At 40.4% G+C, this 19,490-nt stretch overlaps 4 protein-coding genes across 5 annotated transcripts; 2 read left to right on the top strand and 2 right to left on the bottom strand.

Annotated features, from left to right (window-relative positions):
* The first annotated feature begins 2,062 nt into the window (after window positions 1-2,062).
* Window positions 2,063-6,228, top strand: LOC134882224 (sodium- and chloride-dependent neutral and basic amino acid transporter B(0+)-like). The gene is made up of 15 exons (XM_063909833.1): window positions 2,063-2,116; window positions 2,440-2,584; window positions 2,683-2,814; window positions 3,059-3,220; window positions 3,408-3,495; window positions 3,578-3,710; window positions 3,896-4,036; window positions 4,270-4,405; window positions 4,718-4,810; window positions 4,904-5,029; window positions 5,158-5,276; window positions 5,367-5,466; window positions 5,555-5,664; window positions 5,890-6,057; window positions 6,151-6,228. Exons 1-15 carry the CDS (start codon window positions 2,063-2,065, stop codon window positions 6,226-6,228), a joined length of 1,785 nt encoding a protein of 594 aa, XP_063765903.1.
* A 746-nt stretch (window positions 6,229-6,974) lies between these two features.
* On the bottom strand, window positions 6,975-9,718 carry LOC134883556 (acidic mammalian chitinase-like). The gene is made up of 11 exons (XM_063911970.1): window positions 9,693-9,718; window positions 9,530-9,559; window positions 9,226-9,427; window positions 9,043-9,099; window positions 8,788-8,953; window positions 8,378-8,502; window positions 8,153-8,276; window positions 7,886-8,068; window positions 7,655-7,774; window positions 7,418-7,556; window positions 6,975-7,343 (listed from the first exon to the last, which is right to left on the bottom strand). The coding sequence occupies exons 1-11, from the start codon at window positions 9,715-9,717 to the stop codon at window positions 7,330-7,332; spliced, it is 1,185 nt and encodes a 394-aa protein (XP_063768040.1). The 5' UTR covers window position 9,718; the 3' UTR covers window positions 6,975-7,329.
* Window positions 9,719-10,468: 750 nt separating this feature from the next.
* LOC134883557 (sodium- and chloride-dependent neutral and basic amino acid transporter B(0+)-like) lies at window positions 10,469-11,560 on the top strand. 2 transcript variants are annotated; one of them, XM_063911973.1, is made up of 5 exons: window positions 10,469-10,556; window positions 10,648-10,739; window positions 10,841-10,966; window positions 11,095-11,213; window positions 11,490-11,560. In XM_063911973.1, exons 2-5 carry the CDS (start codon window positions 10,694-10,696, stop codon window positions 11,502-11,504), a joined length of 306 nt encoding a protein of 101 aa, XP_063768043.1. In that variant the 5' UTR covers window positions 10,469-10,556; window positions 10,648-10,693; the 3' UTR covers window positions 11,505-11,560. The 2 variants fall into 2 exon arrangements, with proteins under 2 accessions (XP_063768043.1, XP_063768041.1); XM_063911971.1 differs by lacking the exon at window positions 11,490-11,560 and adding an exon at window positions 11,304-11,402.
* Window positions 11,561-12,910: 1,350 nt separating this feature from the next.
* Window positions 12,911-15,713, bottom strand: LOC134882253 (acidic mammalian chitinase-like). The gene is made up of 11 exons (XM_063909863.1): window positions 15,675-15,713; window positions 15,512-15,541; window positions 15,208-15,409; window positions 15,025-15,081; window positions 14,770-14,935; window positions 14,360-14,484; window positions 14,135-14,258; window positions 13,868-14,050; window positions 13,637-13,756; window positions 13,400-13,538; window positions 12,911-13,320 (listed from the first exon to the last, which is right to left on the bottom strand). The coding sequence occupies exons 1-11, from the start codon at window positions 15,697-15,699 to the stop codon at window positions 13,040-13,042; spliced, it is 1,452 nt and encodes a 483-aa protein (XP_063765933.1). The 5' UTR covers window positions 15,700-15,713; the 3' UTR covers window positions 12,911-13,039.
* Window positions 15,714-19,490: the final 3,777 nt, after the last annotated feature.

Below are 19,490 nucleotides of genomic sequence, written 5' to 3'. Positions count from 1 at the left end.
TAAAGACACTAATTGATGATAAGGATGCAACTTGTCAGACAAGCTGTTGTTAAAGCAGCACTTTTTGTTTTAAGTAACATTAGCTGCGTGGCCCGCACATTAACTGCTGCCACAGTTTCTACCAGCCTCTACTTCTGACAGAATTAAAGACATAGTTAGTGCTTTGATAGTGCTTCGGTCTTACGAGTTATCTGATCAGTAAATGTATTTGTTGACTTGGAAACCGTTGCCTTATCTAGGAGTTGCTGGACAATATTTATTGTAGCAGTAGCCTGCTCGTGAGACATTTCGGGAACATCCGTATTAGTATTAGTTGAATGGAGACACAGGGGTGATATGGAAGTGCTTATACTTACAGCGAGGGTAGACTGGAATTTGCCCTTGTACTTTAAGCAAATGCATTAACAAATGGAGCATCAACAATATTCATTGCTGCTGCAGCAGTTTCAGTTAAAATGTAAACCAGATACACCCTTGATATCTTAAGTGTGTGTGTGTGTGTGTGTGTGTGTGTGTGTGTGTGTGTGTGTGTGTGTGTGTGTGTGTGTGTGTGTGTGTGTGTGTGTGTGTGTGTGTGTGTGTGTGTGTGTGTGTGCATGTGTGTGTGTGTGTGTGTGTGATTGGGTCTACAGTATGTATTCTGCTTGGAGGCATTCAAACCTCAAAGTACCTGGGGAGCCAAGGAGACCATTTTGTGTGTGTAAGTGTGTATCCTTGTTTTTCCATCTGTGTTTGACTCTGTGTGTGTGTGTGTGTGTGTGTGTGTGTGTGTGTGTGTGTGTGTGTGTGTGTGTGTGTGTGTGTGTGTGTGTGTGTGTGTGTGCACGTGTGTGTGTGTGTGTGTATGTGTGTGTGTGTGTGTGTGTGTGTGTGTGTGTGTGTGTGTGTGTGTGTGTGTGTGTGTGTGTGTGTGTGTGTGTGTGTGTGTGTGTTTCAGAGAAAGACAGACATCCAGCTTTTATTGAAGTGACAGCTAATATTAAAAACATAACTTCTCAGAATGTGTCAACATTGAAATAGTATTTGATTAGGCCTAAGGGTATTTAATGTAGCAATTAGAGCACACCGTGGGGTGTCCAGATCATACATGGAGCTCAGTCTAGTGACAAATGGCAACGCCTATCTGTGTGTGTGACTGTGCTTTAGAAATGATGTGGCTGACTGATGTGCCTTAACAAACCGAGCAGTTAAACAAGCGTATATCTCATCATGAGTTACTGCAGTGACGGTAAGAGAGAAGATACAATCATGCTTTAAATGTTTCTGGTTTGTAAATGTATTCACAGCCTACTCTATATTATCTTTGTTTTAATAATATGTTATTTAGAAGTAGAAGCTTACTTTAACTGAATGTTAATGTGAAATACCTTTTACATCACATGTCTATTGTTATATACTTTTACCCAAAGCGACTTAGATTCACTCAATACTGTGGAAAATTCCCACAGGTGCAATTTGGGGTCAAGTGTCTTGCCCAGGGACACAACAACATGCTGACTGCAGTGGGGATTGAACTTGTGATCTCCTGATCCGAAGATCTTTGAACTAACACACTGAGCCTCCCAAAACTGAGGTGGTCAGTACAGGGATCGAACCCGCAACCTTGGCATTATTAGCACCACTCTCTAACCAACTGAGCTAACCAGCCACTTTACTAGGTAAAATCAATTTTACAAGAAAAGCATGTATTTATTGAAAACAAATCTCTCTTCTCTTTCTTTGGGAAAGTACCTACAGTAAAGTAAACAATCATTAACTGTTGCTGAACTTATTTTTTAAAGGGATTTAGTTACTTCACAATGCATCCAAGCTCTATAAGAAGTTGTGTATTGAGCAGTTAGCAAACAAACCCTCGACATTCAATGACATTTAATTTATTAACAATCGGTTTTTTTACAATTTCTAAAGGGTTAGCTATTTCTTTAAAATGACGCCCGTTTGAGGGACAATTTATTTTGACTTAACTGGTCTCTTGCAGCGACCATTGGCAGAAATCGAGGTTTGTCGCTCTGACTTGAGACAGTTCTTTTTTTCTCCTCAAAACCATCCAAAGCTGATTAAAATGTTCAAATATGGCTCGAACCTTTCCAAGGACCCTGCTATTCTTACTGACCAGGTAGGACTTCTTGATTTTAGTGCATATTCTTGATGAAAAAATCTTTATTTTCTTTATTGAAATGTTTCATTACTTTTCAATATCTTCCATGTCATGTGACTTTATGACCTTCAAAATCAATGCAGAATTATCATTTTGCACTGTTCAAGTGGGAAACATCTCCTTGTATGGAGGTCCAGTGCAACTTTTGTCTGTGATGTGTGTTTATGAAGGCTTTTGTGAATCTTATGTTGCATATATCATAAAAATATTCAGATTTAATATTAAGTGAATATATACTATAAAAATGATATATCTCTGTTTTAATATTGTGATTTGAGAAGGACTCACAGGTGGATGAAGGTGATGAGAATCCTGAGCGTGGAAACTGGTCCAACAAGACAGAGTACATGCTCTCCATGATAGGTTTTGCTGTTGGACTGGGAAATATATGGAGATTTCCATATTTAACCTACAAACATGGGGGCGGTAATTATTTACCATCAGCTTTTAGAAAAATCTAAAATGATACCAGTGTTGTAAGAACTGTCATCATCACTAAAACATGCTGTCATCCCTGTGAACAGGTGCCTTTCTCATTCCCTATTTCCTGATGTTGGTTTTATGTGGGATTCCTCTTTTCTTCTTGGAAAATGCCATTGGTCAGTTCTGCAGCCAAGGTCCAGTTAACAGTTGGAGAGCAGTGCCGATACTGCAGGGTAAGCCTGCAAGTAGAGTGGATGTTAAAGGCTGCAACTTCCAGATATTTGTATTGTTAATAATGTAATAATGTTGAAAAAGATCATTTGTATTAGTTGCTTTTTGGTCTTCCTCTGCCCAACAGAAAATAATGGTTGTTGTAGTGTAAGTGCTCAGTGGGGTTGAGTAAAACATCTCGTCAAATAACTTATTAAAGCATATAGTCAAGCACTAAAGTGTGTTATAACCTGTTATCTTCTCCAGGTGTTGGCCTTTCCGTGGTTTTAATAAGCACGTTTATGTCAATTTACTACAACGTCATCATTGCCTACAGCCTGTACTACATGTTCGCCTCCTTCCAGTCTCCTCTGCCGTGGGCCAGCTGCCTCAGTCTGCCTGACAGTAACTGCAGCACCATGCCTAAAGGTACCTTTTTATTTCCATATGTTGAGGAGTTGAGGACCAAACCTGCAATTTTGTTGAAAGTAGCTTTTTCTTCTGTACTCTACACTTCAGATGATCAAAGCTGAAGTAATGCTTGTAGATACTGACTTCATTGGTCTTTTTTCTTTTTTAACTTTTCTAGTGTATTGCAATGTAAGTGGTGTTGTAGTGACCAACTGGACTCAGGAAAACCGCACTTGTCCCTCATCAGACACAATCACAGTTCCCATGCAGAGCCCGAGTGAGCAGTACTGGGAGTAAGAATAAAACACTTGTGCAACAAACACAAATTCACACACTTGTCATTCATGCTGTGGCTGAATGGTCTCTCCTCCTCAGCCGTGTGGCTCTGCAGAGATCCAGCGGCCTGGATGAAACAGGACCAGTAGTTTGGCATTTGGCTCTCTGTCTGCTGCTGAGCTCCTTGATTGTTGCTGCAGCGCTCATCAGAGGCATCAAGTCATCAGGCAAAGTAAGACAACATCCACTTGATGTCCTTATTCACATTATCTGAAGATCCACTCCTCCCAACAGTTCATAAGAAACAACAATTTAATGCTGTGCAGAAATATACATGCCTTATAAATTAAGGAAATTGCATCGCTTCATCATTAGAGCATACGTTCAGAAATGAAATCATGTCATTCTTCTCACCAGGTGGTTTATTTCACAGCCACGTTTCCCTATGTGTTGATATTGATCCTGCTGATCCGAGGTGTGACACTAGAGGGAGCCAGAGACGGGATAGAGTTCTACATTGGTTCACGATCCAATTTGACTAAACTGACAGAAGCACAGGTAGGGACACAGGTGACAGTGGCAATGCTAACATACAGTGCTATGAGTGATCCATCATTTGGGAAACATGCTTGTTTGTAAACGTTTTTAAGGAATTTGTCCAATTGGGGTTGAAATATTTCTGTGTTGGACAAATATTGCCATTCCTTCAGTCCCGCTGGTAGCATGGCTAAGCATGAGTTTGGCAAATGGTGTCCTATATCACTATCTTAAGACATGTTGATGTGTTTCAGGTCTGGAAGGATGCAGCAACTCAGACTTTTTTTTCCCTTTCCATTGGTATGGGTGGAATTGTGACACTTGCTTCTTATAGCAACTTCAAAAACAACATGTTCTTGGACTCAATTGTTGTAACCCTCTTAAATCATGGTAGGTACATCACATTTAATTTGAAGCACTTTTTCAAAGCTGAAGGATATCATCAGATCTTATACAAGACATAAAAATACCATGTCAAAAGTCATAATTTTTTCAAATACCCAAACCACCCAACAGTATAGATTTAGTCAGTTTAGAGTTAGACCACAGTCCTCAGAGAGTCAGCTACAGTTTCCATTTTCTGTCGCTAGATATCAGGTGTATAAAACGCCTTGAGAGGTACCTTTTTATACAGTGTCTGAATTTCTGCAAGCTGTCTCTAAATTGAGTATTTTGCATGACTATTGTCATTTTCTGTTACAGCTACCAGTGTGTTTGCAGGCTTTGCCATTTTCTCAATTTTGGGTCATATGGCTCACATCTATGGAAAGCCTGTTGCAGCAGTGGTGAAGGAAGGTCAGCCATTTTAATATAACTTTGACAAGATGTCAAAAAGCTGCTACAGTATGATGTTTTTTACTGAAAATGTGTTGCTCCATTTCTGTGCAGGATTTGGCCTGGCATTCATTGCGTATCCAGACGCCTTGGCTAAACTTCCCATTTCCCCTCTCTGGTCCATCTTGTTTTTTTTAATGTTTGTCATAGTGGGCTTGGACTCTCAGTTTACAATTTTAGGTGAGCTTGTCATTCAGTGGCTTTGCTATCATATATCGTACCCAAAGGCCCTTTCTCAACACTCTCTATCCGTGTCGAAGCAACATATTACTTACTCGTGAATTCTCACCTTTCTTCTTTTTCTTAAGAGGTGATCACCACCTGCCTGACGGATGCTTTCCCTGCAATCTTCAAATCCAAACGTATCTCATTGACTATCGGGACGTGTGTCACTGTCTTCCTCTTGGGCCTGCCATGTTTAACAAGGGTAAACCACCGGCCAACAGTCACTATATTACTTCTGTCAGATATATTATCCTTGCTTACTGAAAGCATGTGTGTGTATGTGTTTCGATAGGCAGGAATATACTGGGTGACTCTGATTGACCAGTTTGCTTGCGGTTGGGTTCTGATCATTTCGGCTTTAACAGAAATCATTGGCTTCTGTTACATATATGGTAAATATAAATATGTCTTCAACGTCATACAAATGTTGTAGTATAGTATGCCGAACTATACTACATGCCTTCTTGTCATGCTTTACAGGCGGGAACAATTTGATTAAAGACATTGAGATGATGATTGGTAAAAAGAGCTTTTGCTTCTGGCTTTGGTGGAGAGCATGTTGGTTCTTCGTCAGTCCATGCATCCTTGTTGTGAGTACAACATCTTATTATATACTTTTACATATTATACTGCAGTAATACCACCTTTCCGATTTAACAGTTGCTATGTTCCATCAGTTGACATACAAACATTTTAATCAGAAATGTGGGCATTTACTTATCGACATCTTCAACATGTGGCTTTCGGGCTATAAGCTCAGAAGGCCTTTAATGAGGATGATTGGATGTTATATTTACCAGTACCTTTATGTTTAGGTAATCTTGGTCTGGTCTTTCATAGCCTATGTGCCCCCATCATATGGAAATGTCCAGTTTCCAGACTGGGGCTTGGCTCTTGGATGGTGCATGGCTGCGTTCATCCTTCTCTGGGTCCCTGCCGTCGCTGGGTATAAGCTGCTGAGAGCACACGGAAACCCCTATAAGGTGCGATTGTTGTCTAGGAAGCATTTAAAGCAAGGATTTTAATGACATTTACTTTTTTGAGTCTTTTGTGTTATTGTGCCATTTTCCCCACAGCGTCTGAAGTCTTTGTGTGCTCCCTCTGAGGAATGGCATCCCTATCTGGACATTCATCGAGGAAAACGCTACTCGTAAAATAAGAAGTAATAAGCAAATGTTAATGTTACTTCCAGTTAACTTAAATAAATGGATATACTGATATGTTACATATACGGCACCTGTTATAGGTTAGGTTAATCAGATCCAGGAGGAACACTACAGCTCCTGGCTTTTTAAACAATTGCCTTGTAATACATAATGGTGTTTTATTGCAATGCTGATGTATTATTTCTTTAACCCTCAAAAACAAATAGTGAATATGCATGTCTTACTCAAATACTGAAACATAAGCAGATACATTTTGTCATCTGTACAAAACAGACAAGTAGTTCTGCTAAATAAGTCAACATTTTTGCAAATACCTTAAGACCAGAATTTCGTAACATTGGCATGGGAATTATGTAATTTCACTAATAAATCATTTACCTTTGCAACAAATTGTTGCTGACTCACATCCTTTGATACATGTTGCTTGAATTGATTGTGAAGATTTAGATAAAACTAAAGTTGCAAAGAGCTGAAGGAAGCTGCTGGTGCTGTCACTGTTTTGAACAGTCATGTTCGTCTTTACTTGTTTTACACACACTCCAAGTTCTTGCTGTTCTGCTCTGTGCAAAACAGGAGTTAATAGGCAGTTGCAAAGATCATGTACGAACAATAATTTCTTTTTCACATGCTTGACGATCACTGTTGTTCTGCATCAATAAATTCCTTTTCTTTCTGTGATTTTAGAAGTAATTAATTATTTGACTAGAAACAAAGACAGACAAAAAAAAACAAAATAAAGTTGCTTTAAATGTGATTTTTATTTTGGTTACATCAGTGACTGGAACTCATGTGGGTGGTCTTATGTTACAGGATAGTTGACCCAGCCACTAGAACAACCAGTTTGAAGTTCAAACATGGGTAGTTTAAGCCCAGTTGCAGCACTTGCAGCTGTTATCGAAGACCAGGCTGGTAGCACAGTGCTGGGAGTAGGTTTGTCCCTTGCTGCACTCATAGAAGTGGTTCTTGTTGGTTGGGTCAGGGTAGAGTCCGTTAGTCTTTCCAGCGCAAAATCCAGTGCTGCTGCTGCTGCCACCGCCAGGCTGAGGAGCAGGCTACTGGGTTGGTGCAACCAGAGCAATGGGGACAGTTCTAGAAAATGCAGGCTGGGGAGAGAAATAAAATAATTGAAAATATGTAAGCAACCCCAAAAGGCTCAAGGTAGGTTTTTTATGCTTACAAGCTCCAGTTCCCAGTCCGCTCTTGATGGTGTTGATCAGGGGGTATTTTCCCTGGCCGCAGAAAGTGCCAGTGAAGTCGTCCAGATCCAAAGTCCACACCATGGCGCCACCATAGCCGCTCTGCTTCAACCATTGAATCTATAAAGCGGATAACAGGTATAACCAAGTGTTAAGTAACCTGAAAACAAAAATGCTTGTGACAGGAATGTTTTATCATGAAAAATACAACTTCATACCTTAGCCTGGAAACTCTTAACATTGTCATATCCAACCCAAGTTCCCTGGTTATAGGCATAAGGCACATCCTGGACGCTGTCCCAAGCCTGAGTGGCTCCTTGCTTCAGGAAAGTGCAGATCTGATGGGAAAGGGTGGTTAAAAGTGAGGGATCTATAAATCACAATATGTCTACAATATGTTTTCCTGCCTTGAAATTAACCAGCATAAATTCAGATAAAGAAGTAAAAACCTCATAGTAGGCCAAGAAACCAGTCTGACGAGTGAAGGGTCCAGCAGCTCCGGGTCCACTGGCAGGAGCTCCCACAGCCGTGTTAGAGGAAGCCAGGAGGAAGGTGTGGCCGTAGGTGGCGAAACCAACCAGCAGCTTCTCAGCTGGGGCACCATTGCTCTTCCAGTAGTTCATAGCATAGTCCTATACACGAGAGAGTACAGGCTACTGTGATAATCTGTTCCACTATTTCATTATTATTTACTTACAGCAGGAGCCCTCACTCACCACATTGAAGTAGCTCATGGATCCCTGGTCAGAGCGGCCCTTGTACAGAGGGCTGTTCTCTCCAACATTGTGCTCCCAAGAACCGTGGAAGTCGTAGGTCATGACGTGGAAGTAGTCCAGCACCCTGGCAAACCAGACATGAGGATTAATATTCAGTAATGGGTTTTTTCAATATAATAATTGTAATGGTATGTAATGTTAGCATGTGAATGCTTGTGCACTTACGATCCAATCTGGGCAATCTGGTATCCAGAGTCGATTGTTGGCTTTCCAGCGGCAACAGCAGCAGTCAACATCAGACGGGGACGGTTGGTCTTCTTGCCCTCAGCCTCAAAGGCGCTGAGCAGCTCCTACAGATGGGTAAAGAGCGAAAAAGTTACAGTTGCTGAATAATTGCATTTTTAAGGAAGGATATGTATTTGTAGATTATAACCTTGATGGTAATGGCATTTGATGACATTATTTCAACATATTACCCAATTAGAAAATACAATGAAATCTCTTGGACAGATTTCTTGGCCAAAGGTTTATAAAATTTCATTCAGTTTATACACGCTAACAGCAGTAATAGTGGCTTGAATACCTACAAGCTGAATTGGTGTAAAGACAGGGATTTAAATAGCAACAGGACTGACCTGGACCAGTACGGTGAAGAGCTGCTTGTCCTGAGCCGGGGAGCCACGAGAGCCAGGGTACTCCCAGTCAATATCCAGACCATCAAACTGGTACTGACGCAGGAACTGGATCACGCTGGTGATGAAGGTCTGACGATTGGCAGCAGTGGAAACCATAGTTGTGAATCTGCAGACAGGGAGAAAGTCAGAGTGCTTTTACCTGTCCTTAACATTTCTCTTGATGAGAATAATGACCATCATTTCATTTCGACTTACTTCTGAGTACCAAATTTCCATCCTCCGATGGCCAGCAGTGTCTTCAGGTTGCTGTTCCTGCAAGCAGCAAAAACATCCACTTTACCCTCTAACACTTAATCTCTACAAACATGCCTTTGTCTATTAATGTGTTTTCTTTTGGGTTGGAGTCGCACTGTATTTATGATATGTGTGTTTACTAACTGGTTCTTCAGGGCCTGGAACTGTCCGTAGAGTTTCTCATCGTCCCACTCGTAGGTCTTGATCATGTTGCTGTCCATTCCAGCGAAGGCATAGACGAGGTGGTCACAGAGACATGGGTCGATGTCGGTAGGGAAATACTTACCTGCTCCAGGACGGTACTGTCCCCAGTTAGTGAAATAACAGGAAAGGATGTAGGATGATCCTGCAACATAGGAAAAATGTGGTCTTACATTATGAAACCTTTTTACAGTGCATGCATCTAGACATATCACCCCAGCACTGTATGGATAAAATGTATAATTACCTAGCTGCACATGCAGCAGGAGAGCCAGTCCTGAGATAGAGGAAACAGAATTATAGAGGGTGAGGAGCAGGTTCGGCAATACATGAGAATTGATAATGATGCACAAGATGAAATCTATATAAAATGAGAAGTAGCAAAGTTTGAAAAGATGCTACAAGCTTACCAACACAGATAAGTAGCTTGCCCATGTTGCTTCTGTACAACGAACTAAGGATCTCCGGACTCTTTTATACTCCTGGTTTCCTCCCCATATCTACATTATTTGCAATCTATGTTTGATATGTTTTGTCCATTCATGAAATCTCAAAAGTCAAACTCATTTATTTGTTTGATCAAGACCAGTGTTGCACTGGAAAAAAAGGGAAGCAATGATAACCTTCAGGTGACTTGAGATAATAATATAGTCGGATTAAATAAGCTTTCCAAGGTTAATTTAGTCGTCCAAAAAGTGCAGGACTCTCAAACGCATATCAATTAAGTTTTTGGGTTTACAATTCATGTTCATGTGCCTAATATTTCTACATAGGTTTGCAGTATAGTGAAAACATTATTGGCTTATTGTTACGACTGAGAAAACGGGATTGAACTCAAATGCACGACTCACACCGGTTTTAACAAAAAGAGGTTTATTCAAAACCAAAGATCCACTATGATGGACAAAAAACAGCATCAACTAAAAATCACTCATAAAGAGGAAAAAACACTGGGAGCATGAAAAAAAACAAAAGCAACCAAATCACGACGTGGCTCGAAGCTCTGACGCGTATTCTTGGCTTAATGACACCGGTAGAAATTCACCATGAACCAACACGAACTGGCACAGGACAAAGGGCGACGAGGACAATAAATACACCAGGTAATGGGGAACAGGTGGAAACAATCAGGGGCGGGGCGAACAATCACAGGAGAGGGATTCTGAAACGACAGGGAAGGTTAATTCTAAAATAAAGGGAAAAGTCACAAGACCAAAACTATTAAACTTAACATAATTTCCGAGATATGACACTTATGAATATTTATAATATTTGTAAGTTAACTTAATAGTTATTTGACAGCAAAATTCGAGTTGCACCATTTTCTATTTAACAGAAAATGACTATTTTCATTTTCTGTTACAGCTACCAGTGTGTTTGCAGGCTTTGCCATTTTTCAATTTTGGGTCATATGGCTCACATCTATGGAAAGCCTGTTGCAGCAGTGGTGAAGGAAGGTCAGCCATTTTAATATAACTGACCTATTAAGACAAGATGTCAAAAAGCTGCTACAGTATGATGTTTTTTACTGAAAATGTGTTGCTCCATTTCTGTGCAGGATTTGGCCTGGCATTCATTGCGTATCCAGACGCCTTGGCTAAACTTCCCATTTCCCCTCTCTGGTCCATCTTGTTTTTTTTTATGTTTGTCATAGTGGGCTTGGACTCTCAGTTTACAATTTTAGGTGAGCTTGTCATTCAGTGGCTTTGCTATCATACATCGTACCCAAAGGCCCTTTTTCAACACTCTCTATCCGTGTCGAAGCAACATATTACTTACTCGTGAATTCTCACCTTTCTTCTTTTTCTTAAGAGGTGATCACCACCTGCCTGACGGATGCTTTCCCTGCAATCTTCAAATCCAAACGTATCTCATTGACTATCGGGACATGTGTCACTGTCTTCCTCTTGGGCCTGCAATGTTTCACAAGGGTAAGCCACCGACCGACAGTCACTATATTACTTCTGTCAGATATATTATCCTTGCTTACTGAAAGCATGTGTGTGTATGTGTTTGGATAGGCAGGAATATACTGGGTGACTGATTGACCAGTTTGCTTGCGGTTGGGTTCTGATCATTTCGGCTTTAACAGAAATCATTGGCTTCTGTTACATATATGGTATATATATATATGTCTTCAACGTCATACAAATGTTGTAGTATAGTATGCCGAACTATACTACATGCCTTCTTGTCATGCTTTACAGGCGGGAACAATTTGATTAAAGACATTGAGATGATGATTGGTAAAAAGAGCTTTTGCTTCTGGCTTTGGTGGAGAGCATGTTGGTTCTTCGTCAGTCCATGCATCCTTGTTGTGAGTACAACATCTTATTATATACTTTTACATATTATACTGCAGTAATACCACCTTTCCGATTTAACAGTTGCTATGTTCCATCAGTTGACATACAAACATTTTAATCAGAAATGTGGGCATTTACTCATCGACATCTTCAACATGTGGTTTTCGGGCTATAGGCTCAGGAGGCCTTTAATGAGGATGATTGGATGTTATATTTACCAGTACCTTTATGTTTAGGTAATCTTGGTCTGGTCTTTCATAGCCTATGTGCCCCCATCATATGGAAATGTCCAGTTTCCAGACTGGGGCTTGGTTCTTGGATGGTGCATGGCTACGTTCATCCTTCTCTGGGTCCCTGCCGTCGCTGGGTATAAGCTGCCGAGAGCACACGGAAACCCCTACAAGGTGCGATTGTTGTCTAGGAAGCATTTAAAGCAAGGATTTTAATGACATTTACTTTTTTGAGTCTTTTGTGCTATTGCGCCATTTTTCCCGCAGCGTCTGAAGTCTTTGTGTGCTCCCTCTGAGGAATGGCATCCCTATCTGGACATTCATCGAGGAAAACGCTACTCGTAAAATAACAAGTAATAAGCAAATGTTAATGTTACTTCCAGTTAACTTAAATAAATGGATATACTGATATGTTACATATACGGCACCTGTTATAGGTTAGGTTAATCAGATCCAGGAGGAACACTACAGCTCCTGGCTTTTTAAACAATTGCCTTGTAATACATAATGGTGTTTTATTGCAATGCTGATGTATTATTTCTTTAACCCTCAAAAACAAATAGTGAATATGCATGTCTTACTCAAATACTGAAACATAAGCAGATACATTTTGTCATCTGTACAAAACAGACAAGTAGTTCTGCTAAATAAGTCAACATTTTTTGCAAATACCTTAAGACCAGAATTTCGTAACATTGGCATGGGAATTATGTAATTTCACTAATAAATCATTTACCTTTGCAACAAATTGTTGCTGACTCACATCCTTTGATACATGTTGCTTGAATTGATTGTGAAGTTTTAGATAAAACTAAAGTTGCAAAGAGCTGAAGGAAGCTGCTGGTGCTGTCACTGTTTTGAACAGTCATGTTCGTCTTTACTTGTTTTACACACACTCCAAGTTCTTGCTGTTCTGCTCTGTGCAAAACAGGAGTTAATAGGCAGTTGCAAAGATCATGTACGAACAATAATTTCTTTTTCACATGCTGGATGATCACTGTTGTTCTGCATCAATAAATTCCTTTTCTTTCTGTGATTTTAGAAGTAATTAATTATTTGACTAGAAACAAAGACAGACAAAAAAAACCAAAGTAAAGTTGCTTTAAATGTGATTTTTATTTTGGTTACATCAGTGACTGGAACTCATGTGGGTGGTCTTATGTTACAGGATAGTTGACCCAGCCACTAGAACAACCAGTTTGAAGTTCAAACATGGGTAGTTTAAGCCCAGTTGCAGCACTTGCAGCTGTTATCGAAGACCAGGCTGGTAGCACAGTGCTGGGAGTAGGTTTGTCCCTTGCTGCACTCATAGAAGTGGTTCTTGTTGGTTGGGTCAGGGTAGAGTCCGTTAGTCTTTCCAGCGCAAAATCCAGTGCTGCTGCCACTGCTGCTGCTGCCACCACTGCTGCTGCCACCACTGCTGCTGCCGCCACCGCCAGGCTGAGGAGCAGGCTGCTGGGTTGGTGCAACCGGAGCAATGGGGCCAGTGCTAGAAGTGCAGGCTGGGGAGAGAAATAAAATAATTGAAAATATGTAAGCAACCCCAAAAGGCTTATTATCAAGGTGTGTTTTTATGCTTACAAGGTCCAGTTCCCAGTGCGCTCTTGATGGTGTTGATCAGGGGGTATTTTCCCTGGCCGCAGAAAGTGCCAGTGAAGTCGTCCAGATCCAAACTCCACACCATGGCGCCACCATAGCCGCTCTGCTTCAACCATTGAATCTATAAAGCGGATAACAGGTATAACCAAGTGTTTAATAACCTGAAAACAAAAATGCTTGTGACAGGAATTTTTTATCATGAAAAATACAACTTCATACCTTAGCCTGGAAACTCTTAACATTGTCATATCCAACCCAAGTTCCCTGGTTGTAGGCATAAGGCACATCCTGGACGCTGTCCCAAGCCTGAGTGGCTCCTTGCTTCAGGAAAGTGCAGATCTGATGGGAAAGGGTGGTTAAAAGTGAGGGATCTATAAATCACAATATGTCTACAATATGTTTTCCTGCCTTGAAATTAACCAGCATAAATTCAGATAAAGAAGTAAAAACCTCATAGTAGGCCCAGAAACCAGCCTGACGAGTGAAGGGTCCAGCAGCTCCGGGTCCACTGGCAGGAGCTCCCACAGCCGTGTTAGAGGAAGCCAGGAGGAAGGTGTGGCCGTAGGTGGCGAAACCAACCAGCAGCTTCTCAGCTGGGGCACCATTGCTCTTCCAGTAGTTCATAGCATAGTCCTATACACGAGAGAGTACAGGCTACTGTGATAATCTGTTCCACTATTTCATTAGTATTTACTTACAGCAGGAGCCCTCACTCACCACATTGAAGTAGATCATGGATCCCTGGTCAGAGCGGCCCTTGTACAGAGGGCTGTTCTCTCCAACATTGTGCTCCCAAGAACCGTGGAAGTCGTAGGTCATGACGTGGAAGTAGTCCAGCACCCTGGCAAACCAGACATGAGGATTACTATTCAGTAATGGGTTTTTTCAATATAATAATTGTAATGGTATGTAATGTTAGCATGTGAATGCTTGTGTACTTACGATCCAATCTGGGCAATCTGGTATCCAGAGTCGATTGTTGGCTTTCCAGCGGCAACAGCAGCAGTCAACATCAGACGGGGACGGTTGGTCTTCTTGCCCTCAGCCTCAAAGGCGCTGAGCAGCTCCTACAGATGGGTAAGGAGAGAAAAAGTTACAGTTGCTGAATAATTGCATTTTTAAGGAAGGATATGTATTTGTAGATTATAACCTTGATGGTAATGGCATTTGATGACATTATTTCAACATATTACCCAATTAGAAAATACAATGAAATCTCTTGGACAGATTTCTTGGCCAAAGCTTTATAAAATTTCATTCAGTTTATACACGATAACAGCAGTAATAGTGGCTTGAATACCTACAAGCTGAATTGGTGTAAAGACAGGGATTTAAATAGCAACAGGACTGACCTGGACCAGTACGGTGAAGAGCTGCTTGTCCTGAGCCGGGGAGCCACGAGAGCCAGGGTACTCCCAGTCAATATCCAAACCATCAAACTGGTACTGACGCAGGAACTGGATCACGCTGGTGATGAAGGTCTGACGATTGGCAGCAGTGGAAACCATAGCTGTGAATCTGCAGACAGGGAGAAAGTCAGAGTGCTTTTACCTGTCCTTAACATTTCTCTTGATGAGAATAATGACCATCATTTCATTTCGACTTACTTCTGAGTACCAAAGTTCCATCCTCCGATGGCCAGCAGTGTCTTCAGGTTGCTGTTCCTGCAAGCAGCAAAAACATCCACTTTACCCTCTAACACTTAATCTCTACAAACATGCCTTTGTCTATTAATGTGTTTTCTTTTGGGTTGGAGTCGCACTGTATTTATGATATGTGTGTTTACTAACTGGTTCTTCAGGGCCTGGAACTGTCCGTAGAGTTTCTCATCGTCCCACTCGTAGGTCTTGATCATGTTGCTGTCCATTCCAGCGAAGGCATAGACGAGGTGGTCACAGAGACATGGGTCGATGTTGGTAGGGAAATACTTACCTGCTCCAGGACGGTACTGTCCCCAGTTAGTGAAATAACAGGAAAGGATGTAGGATGATCCTGCAACATAGGAAAAATGTGGTCTTACATTATGAAACCTTTTTACAGTGCATGCATCTAGACATATCACCCCAGCACTGTATGGATAAAATGTATAATTACCTAGCTGCACATGCAGCAGGAGAGCCAGTCCTGAGATAGAGGAAACAGAATTATAGAGGGTGAGGAGCAGGTTCGGCAATACATGAGAATTGATAATGATGCACAAGATGAAATCTATATAAAATGAGAAGTAGCAAAGTTTGAAAAGATGCTACAAGCTTACCAACGCAGATAAGTAGCTTGCCCATGTTGCTTCTGTACAACGAACTAAGGATCTCCGGACTCTTTTATACTCCTGGTTTCCTCCCCATATCTACATTATTTGCAATCTATGTTTGATATGTTTTGTCCATTCATGAAATCTCAAAAGTCAAACTCATTTATTTGTTTGATCAAGACCAGTGTTGCACTGGAAAAAAAGGGAAGCAGTGATAGCCTTCAGGTGACTTGAGATAATAATATAGTCGGATTAAATAAGCTTTCCAAGGTTAATGTAGTCGTCCAAAGAGTGCAGGACTCTCAAACGCATATCAATTAAGTTTTTGGGTTTAGAATTCATGTTCATGTGCTTAATATTTCTACATAGGTTTGCAGTATAGTGAAAACATTACTGGCTTATGAATATTTATAATATTTGTAAGTTAACTTTCGGGTTGCACCATTTTCTATTTACCTTAATTGTTTGATACTGATATTTACTTAGTTGAGTTTAAGTTCTCTGCTACATGCCTTATCACTCTCAGACATGATTTAGTATCAGCTATCACTATTTTCAGCAATGTTAGTCCGTCACCTGCGCTGTCCGTCGTATTGGCAGTGCAAACAGGCGTATTGACCTTTCCCGTCCTTGAATGTGTCATAGCAGTTTGGTGATTTTAGTGTAGATGTGACATAAGACATGGGCTTTTTTCAGTGCAATCTCTTTAAATCTTATTAAAACATACTGACTTATAATGTTATACATGCAAAGCTGTCATTCAAGCTCCAATAATGAAGTCAGAATGAAACAACATGTGTATGTGAAAGTCCTGTCATAGTTAGATAATTAAATGTCAAAATAATTGAAAAATATTAGATTGTTATTATGAAAAACACTTTTGGAAAGGCCTATGTAGTCAGAAACAAATAGCAATCAATCATCTGCGTAAAGTAAGACATGATATAATTTTCACATTTTGAATGTCCATATGCATGACAAGGATTTGAAAATACACGGAAAGTCAAACGCTAAGATAAACCCTGAGTGGCGCCCTGACTATTATGTATATTTTTCAATAATAAGATCACAACAATTAAACAAATATTACTTAACTGTGACATTTTATGTCCTTTTTCATATTGATACACATACATTATTTGTTTTACAGTAAAAAAGGACATATTAGAGCCTTTGTTTATCAAGGCCACGTCCAACAGCACCCTGCTTCACGGTCATGGTTACGTCACACCTGGGAGCTGCCAAATGCAGCCTCTTTGAGTAGTCACCACCTGCGTTAGTTAAACTTGAATGACAGTTGTAGTTTGCATCTAAAAGACACTCAAATTTGGATTGAGAGTGATACTGATTTATCACGTTTTTTTTAAAGGTTACAGATTCATACCTTACAGGAATATGAACACTTCTAATATCCTAGATCCCAGGTACAGTAATCTATTTGGTGTGCGATGGATTCAACCTGATATGTAGCTCAGAGTGTGTTTATGGATCTTTGGATGCCTGATTTTAAACTACACTATAAAAACAAAAGTAAAATGAGATTAAGATTTTCATGTTGAAGTAAATGCTAACGTCAGCATCTAATGTTATCAATCACACAAGACTGCACTACATTCTTCTAATTGATCCTACTCTTTTTCATCTTTTTTTTTTGTCTTATGTCCTATATGTAATATGTTGCATTGTTGGAGGAGCTAAGATTTTCATTGCCATAACTACACTGTATAGTTACTGTGCATATGATAATAAAACCCTTGAATTTGGACATACCCTCAAGACTGAACCACTGGTTGGTTGAAATATTCCAGGTTAAACTACAATATCATAAAACGCCATTTCCTATAAACATACAATCACATGCAAACAGCCAGCTCCTGCTTTCAATTTTTTTTTTCTCTAAATATGATTTGAGTGTCAGCTGCAACGTGTTAACCCGTCCCAAAAACAATGTTACGAAAATGATAATCACAGTGTGAAAAATACCAACCATTGCATGAGAGTTTCAGCATACTGCCATTCACCCAAACCATAGTGAGGTGTATACAGTATATTGTAACTGTGTTGTGTCCTTGCCTCACTGTTGCATCATGACATTAAATGGGATTGTATTTTGTGTCAATTGAAGCATTTGAAAAAGATTGTTCTTGTTACACATTTTGGAAGGATTTCAGTTTTCATATTTGGGACCTTCAAAATGTCCCGTAAGATGAAATACAATTGGAGAGATTCAGTATTTGAGTTAATATTTGGACAATATTCAGAATTGATGATGATCAAATAGACTTAAATGAAGCAAGTGTGTATGATTACTGTGTAACTACATGACCAGGGTGTCAGACACACTTCCAAATCTCTCCACCAGAGAGAGTCAACAAGCTGTGCAGAGTCCACTGCGGTCCATTTTGGATAAAATGGTCAAGACTGAGAGACTATTAATTCTTGGATCAGGATTTAGTTCCCCCTCGAGGGATCTCATCTTCTCTTCAAAATGGTCAAAACTTTTATGCAGTTGTGTGCTGCAAGCAGGACGGGTTTTAACCTGTAAAACAAGTGATTTAAAAAAAATAATTCACAGTAGAGATACATTGGACTTGCTGAACCACAAACCAAACTCTATTACCATGGCAACCAAGGAAAGCGAACTGGCTGATAAACAAAGAAGTGCTGCCATCTCCCACGCAAAACACACACACACACACACACACACACACACACACACACACACACACACACACACACACACACACACACACACACACACACACACACACACACACTGCGCTAGTTAATTGAAGCATGACACGTTGAAATGATGATTAATCCTGGTTAATCACGTTGTCTTTGGAAAACAGGAACAGGCCACTGACCCATCTGGTCTTGTGTATAAAACCACAAACTACAGAATAAGGGCGACACTCTGCAGGTCTGTCCCTACAGGAAAAAAGGTTTGAATCATTAGTGCAAGTAGCAATGCCTTTAACCTGTGTGAACTTCTTCAGATATGTTTATTTAGGATCTAAACAGGCTCCATGTATTTCTCTTTAAAGCCACAAGAATGTATGATGTCCCTATGCACTCATTGTGAAAGAACATGATCAAAATATAAATATCGTGCAACCTGTTAGTAGCACTCAGTGTTCAGTTCCCTTTCTCTGTCCCTCTGCTCTCTCCCTTGCATCTCCACCTCCCCTCCCTCACAGGCTTCTCAACAACCCCTTTGCTATTAGATACAGCTCGGCTTGTCACCATGGCAGCAAACTCTCAATCATTTTTTTCTTATCTGACGTGTTTCTAAGTGCACACACTCTCACAAACTGACGAACAAGTTTAGCGGTTGTCATGTGGGAGGTTTGTCCGTGTGTACTTCTGTTCCCGGGTCCAGCTGGACCACATGCAAACAGAATTTCATTGTGCATGCTGTGACAGGAAGGGATACTGCACCATGAATTATTAGCACATCACACTTTCAACATTTTCACAGAATATCATGCCACTATGAACTATCATGCAGGGCATAGCAGATTGTTTTATCTACGGTGAGTGCATGCGTGCAAGCTTTTTTTCTGATGTATGAGTCACATTCCTAAACTTGACAGATATGTCTACTTCTGTTCAGGTGATCTGGGAAAAAATATTACATTTGTAAATGTAGGGTCCTTAAGTCAATGACAGCTGAACACATTTACATAACTTCAGAGCACTGTCAGTCTCTGCATTGTGGAAAGAATAAGGTAGGGGAGAGTGAGGTAAGATTAGCCTGTGGGTAAATTGACCCACCCCCTTTTGCCAGGGAACTGTGCACATTTGTTGTCATGTGACCAT

This window comes from Eleginops maclovinus, chromosome 20 (genome assembly GCF_036324505.1).
Source record: "Eleginops maclovinus isolate JMC-PN-2008 ecotype Puerto Natales chromosome 20, JC_Emac_rtc_rv5, whole genome shotgun sequence".
In the NCBI taxonomy this organism is placed as follows: domain Eukaryota; kingdom Metazoa; phylum Chordata; class Actinopteri; order Perciformes; family Eleginopidae; genus Eleginops; species Eleginops maclovinus.
Note: the sequence above shows the minus strand (reverse complement) of the source record. Positions and strands in the feature narration are given on the sequence as shown.

Coding starts and splice junctions, on each gene's coding strand:
- LOC134882224 (XM_063909833.1), top strand. CDS start 2,063: ATGTTCAAATATGGCTCGAACCTTTCCAAGGACCCTGCTATTCTTACT. Junction 2,585..2,682: donor AACCTACAAACATGGGGGCG/GTAATTATTTAC, acceptor CCCTGTGAACAG/GTGCCTTTCTCATTCCCTAT. Junction 3,711..3,895: donor GCATCAAGTCATCAGGCAAA/GTAAGACAACAT, acceptor TCTTCTCACCAG/GTGGTTTATTTCACAGCCAC.
- LOC134883557 (XM_063911971.1), top strand. CDS start 10,694: ATGGCTCACATCTATGGAAAGCCTGTTGCAGCAGTGGTGAAGGAAG. Junction 10,740..10,840: donor TGCAGCAGTGGTGAAGGAAG/GTCAGCCATTTT, acceptor ATTTCTGTGCAG/GATTTGGCCTGGCATTCATT. Junction 11,214..11,303: donor GCCTGCAATGTTTCACAAGG/GTAAGCCACCGA, acceptor GTGTTTGGATAG/GCAGGAATATACTGGGTGAC.
- LOC134883556 (XM_063911970.1), bottom strand. CDS start 9,717: ATGGGCAAGCTACTTATCTGTGTTG. Junction 9,560..9,692: donor CAAGCTACTTATCTGTGTTG/GTAAGCTTGTAG, acceptor CCTCTATCTCAG/GACTGGCTCTCCTGCTGCAT. Junction 8,503..8,787: donor TCTTCACCGTACTGGTCCAG/GTCAGTCCTGTT, acceptor ACCCATCTGTAG/GAGCTGCTCAGCGCCTTTGA.
- LOC134882253 (XM_063909863.1), bottom strand. CDS start 15,699: ATGGGCAAGCTACTTATCTGCGTTG. Junction 14,051..14,134: donor CCATGATCTACTTCAATGTG/GTGAGTGAGGGC, acceptor TCTCGTGTATAG/GACTATGCTATGAACTACTG. Junction 13,321..13,399: donor CGCACTGGGAACTGGACCTT/GTAAGCATAAAA, acceptor TTCTCTCCCCAG/CCTGCACTTCTAGCACTGGC.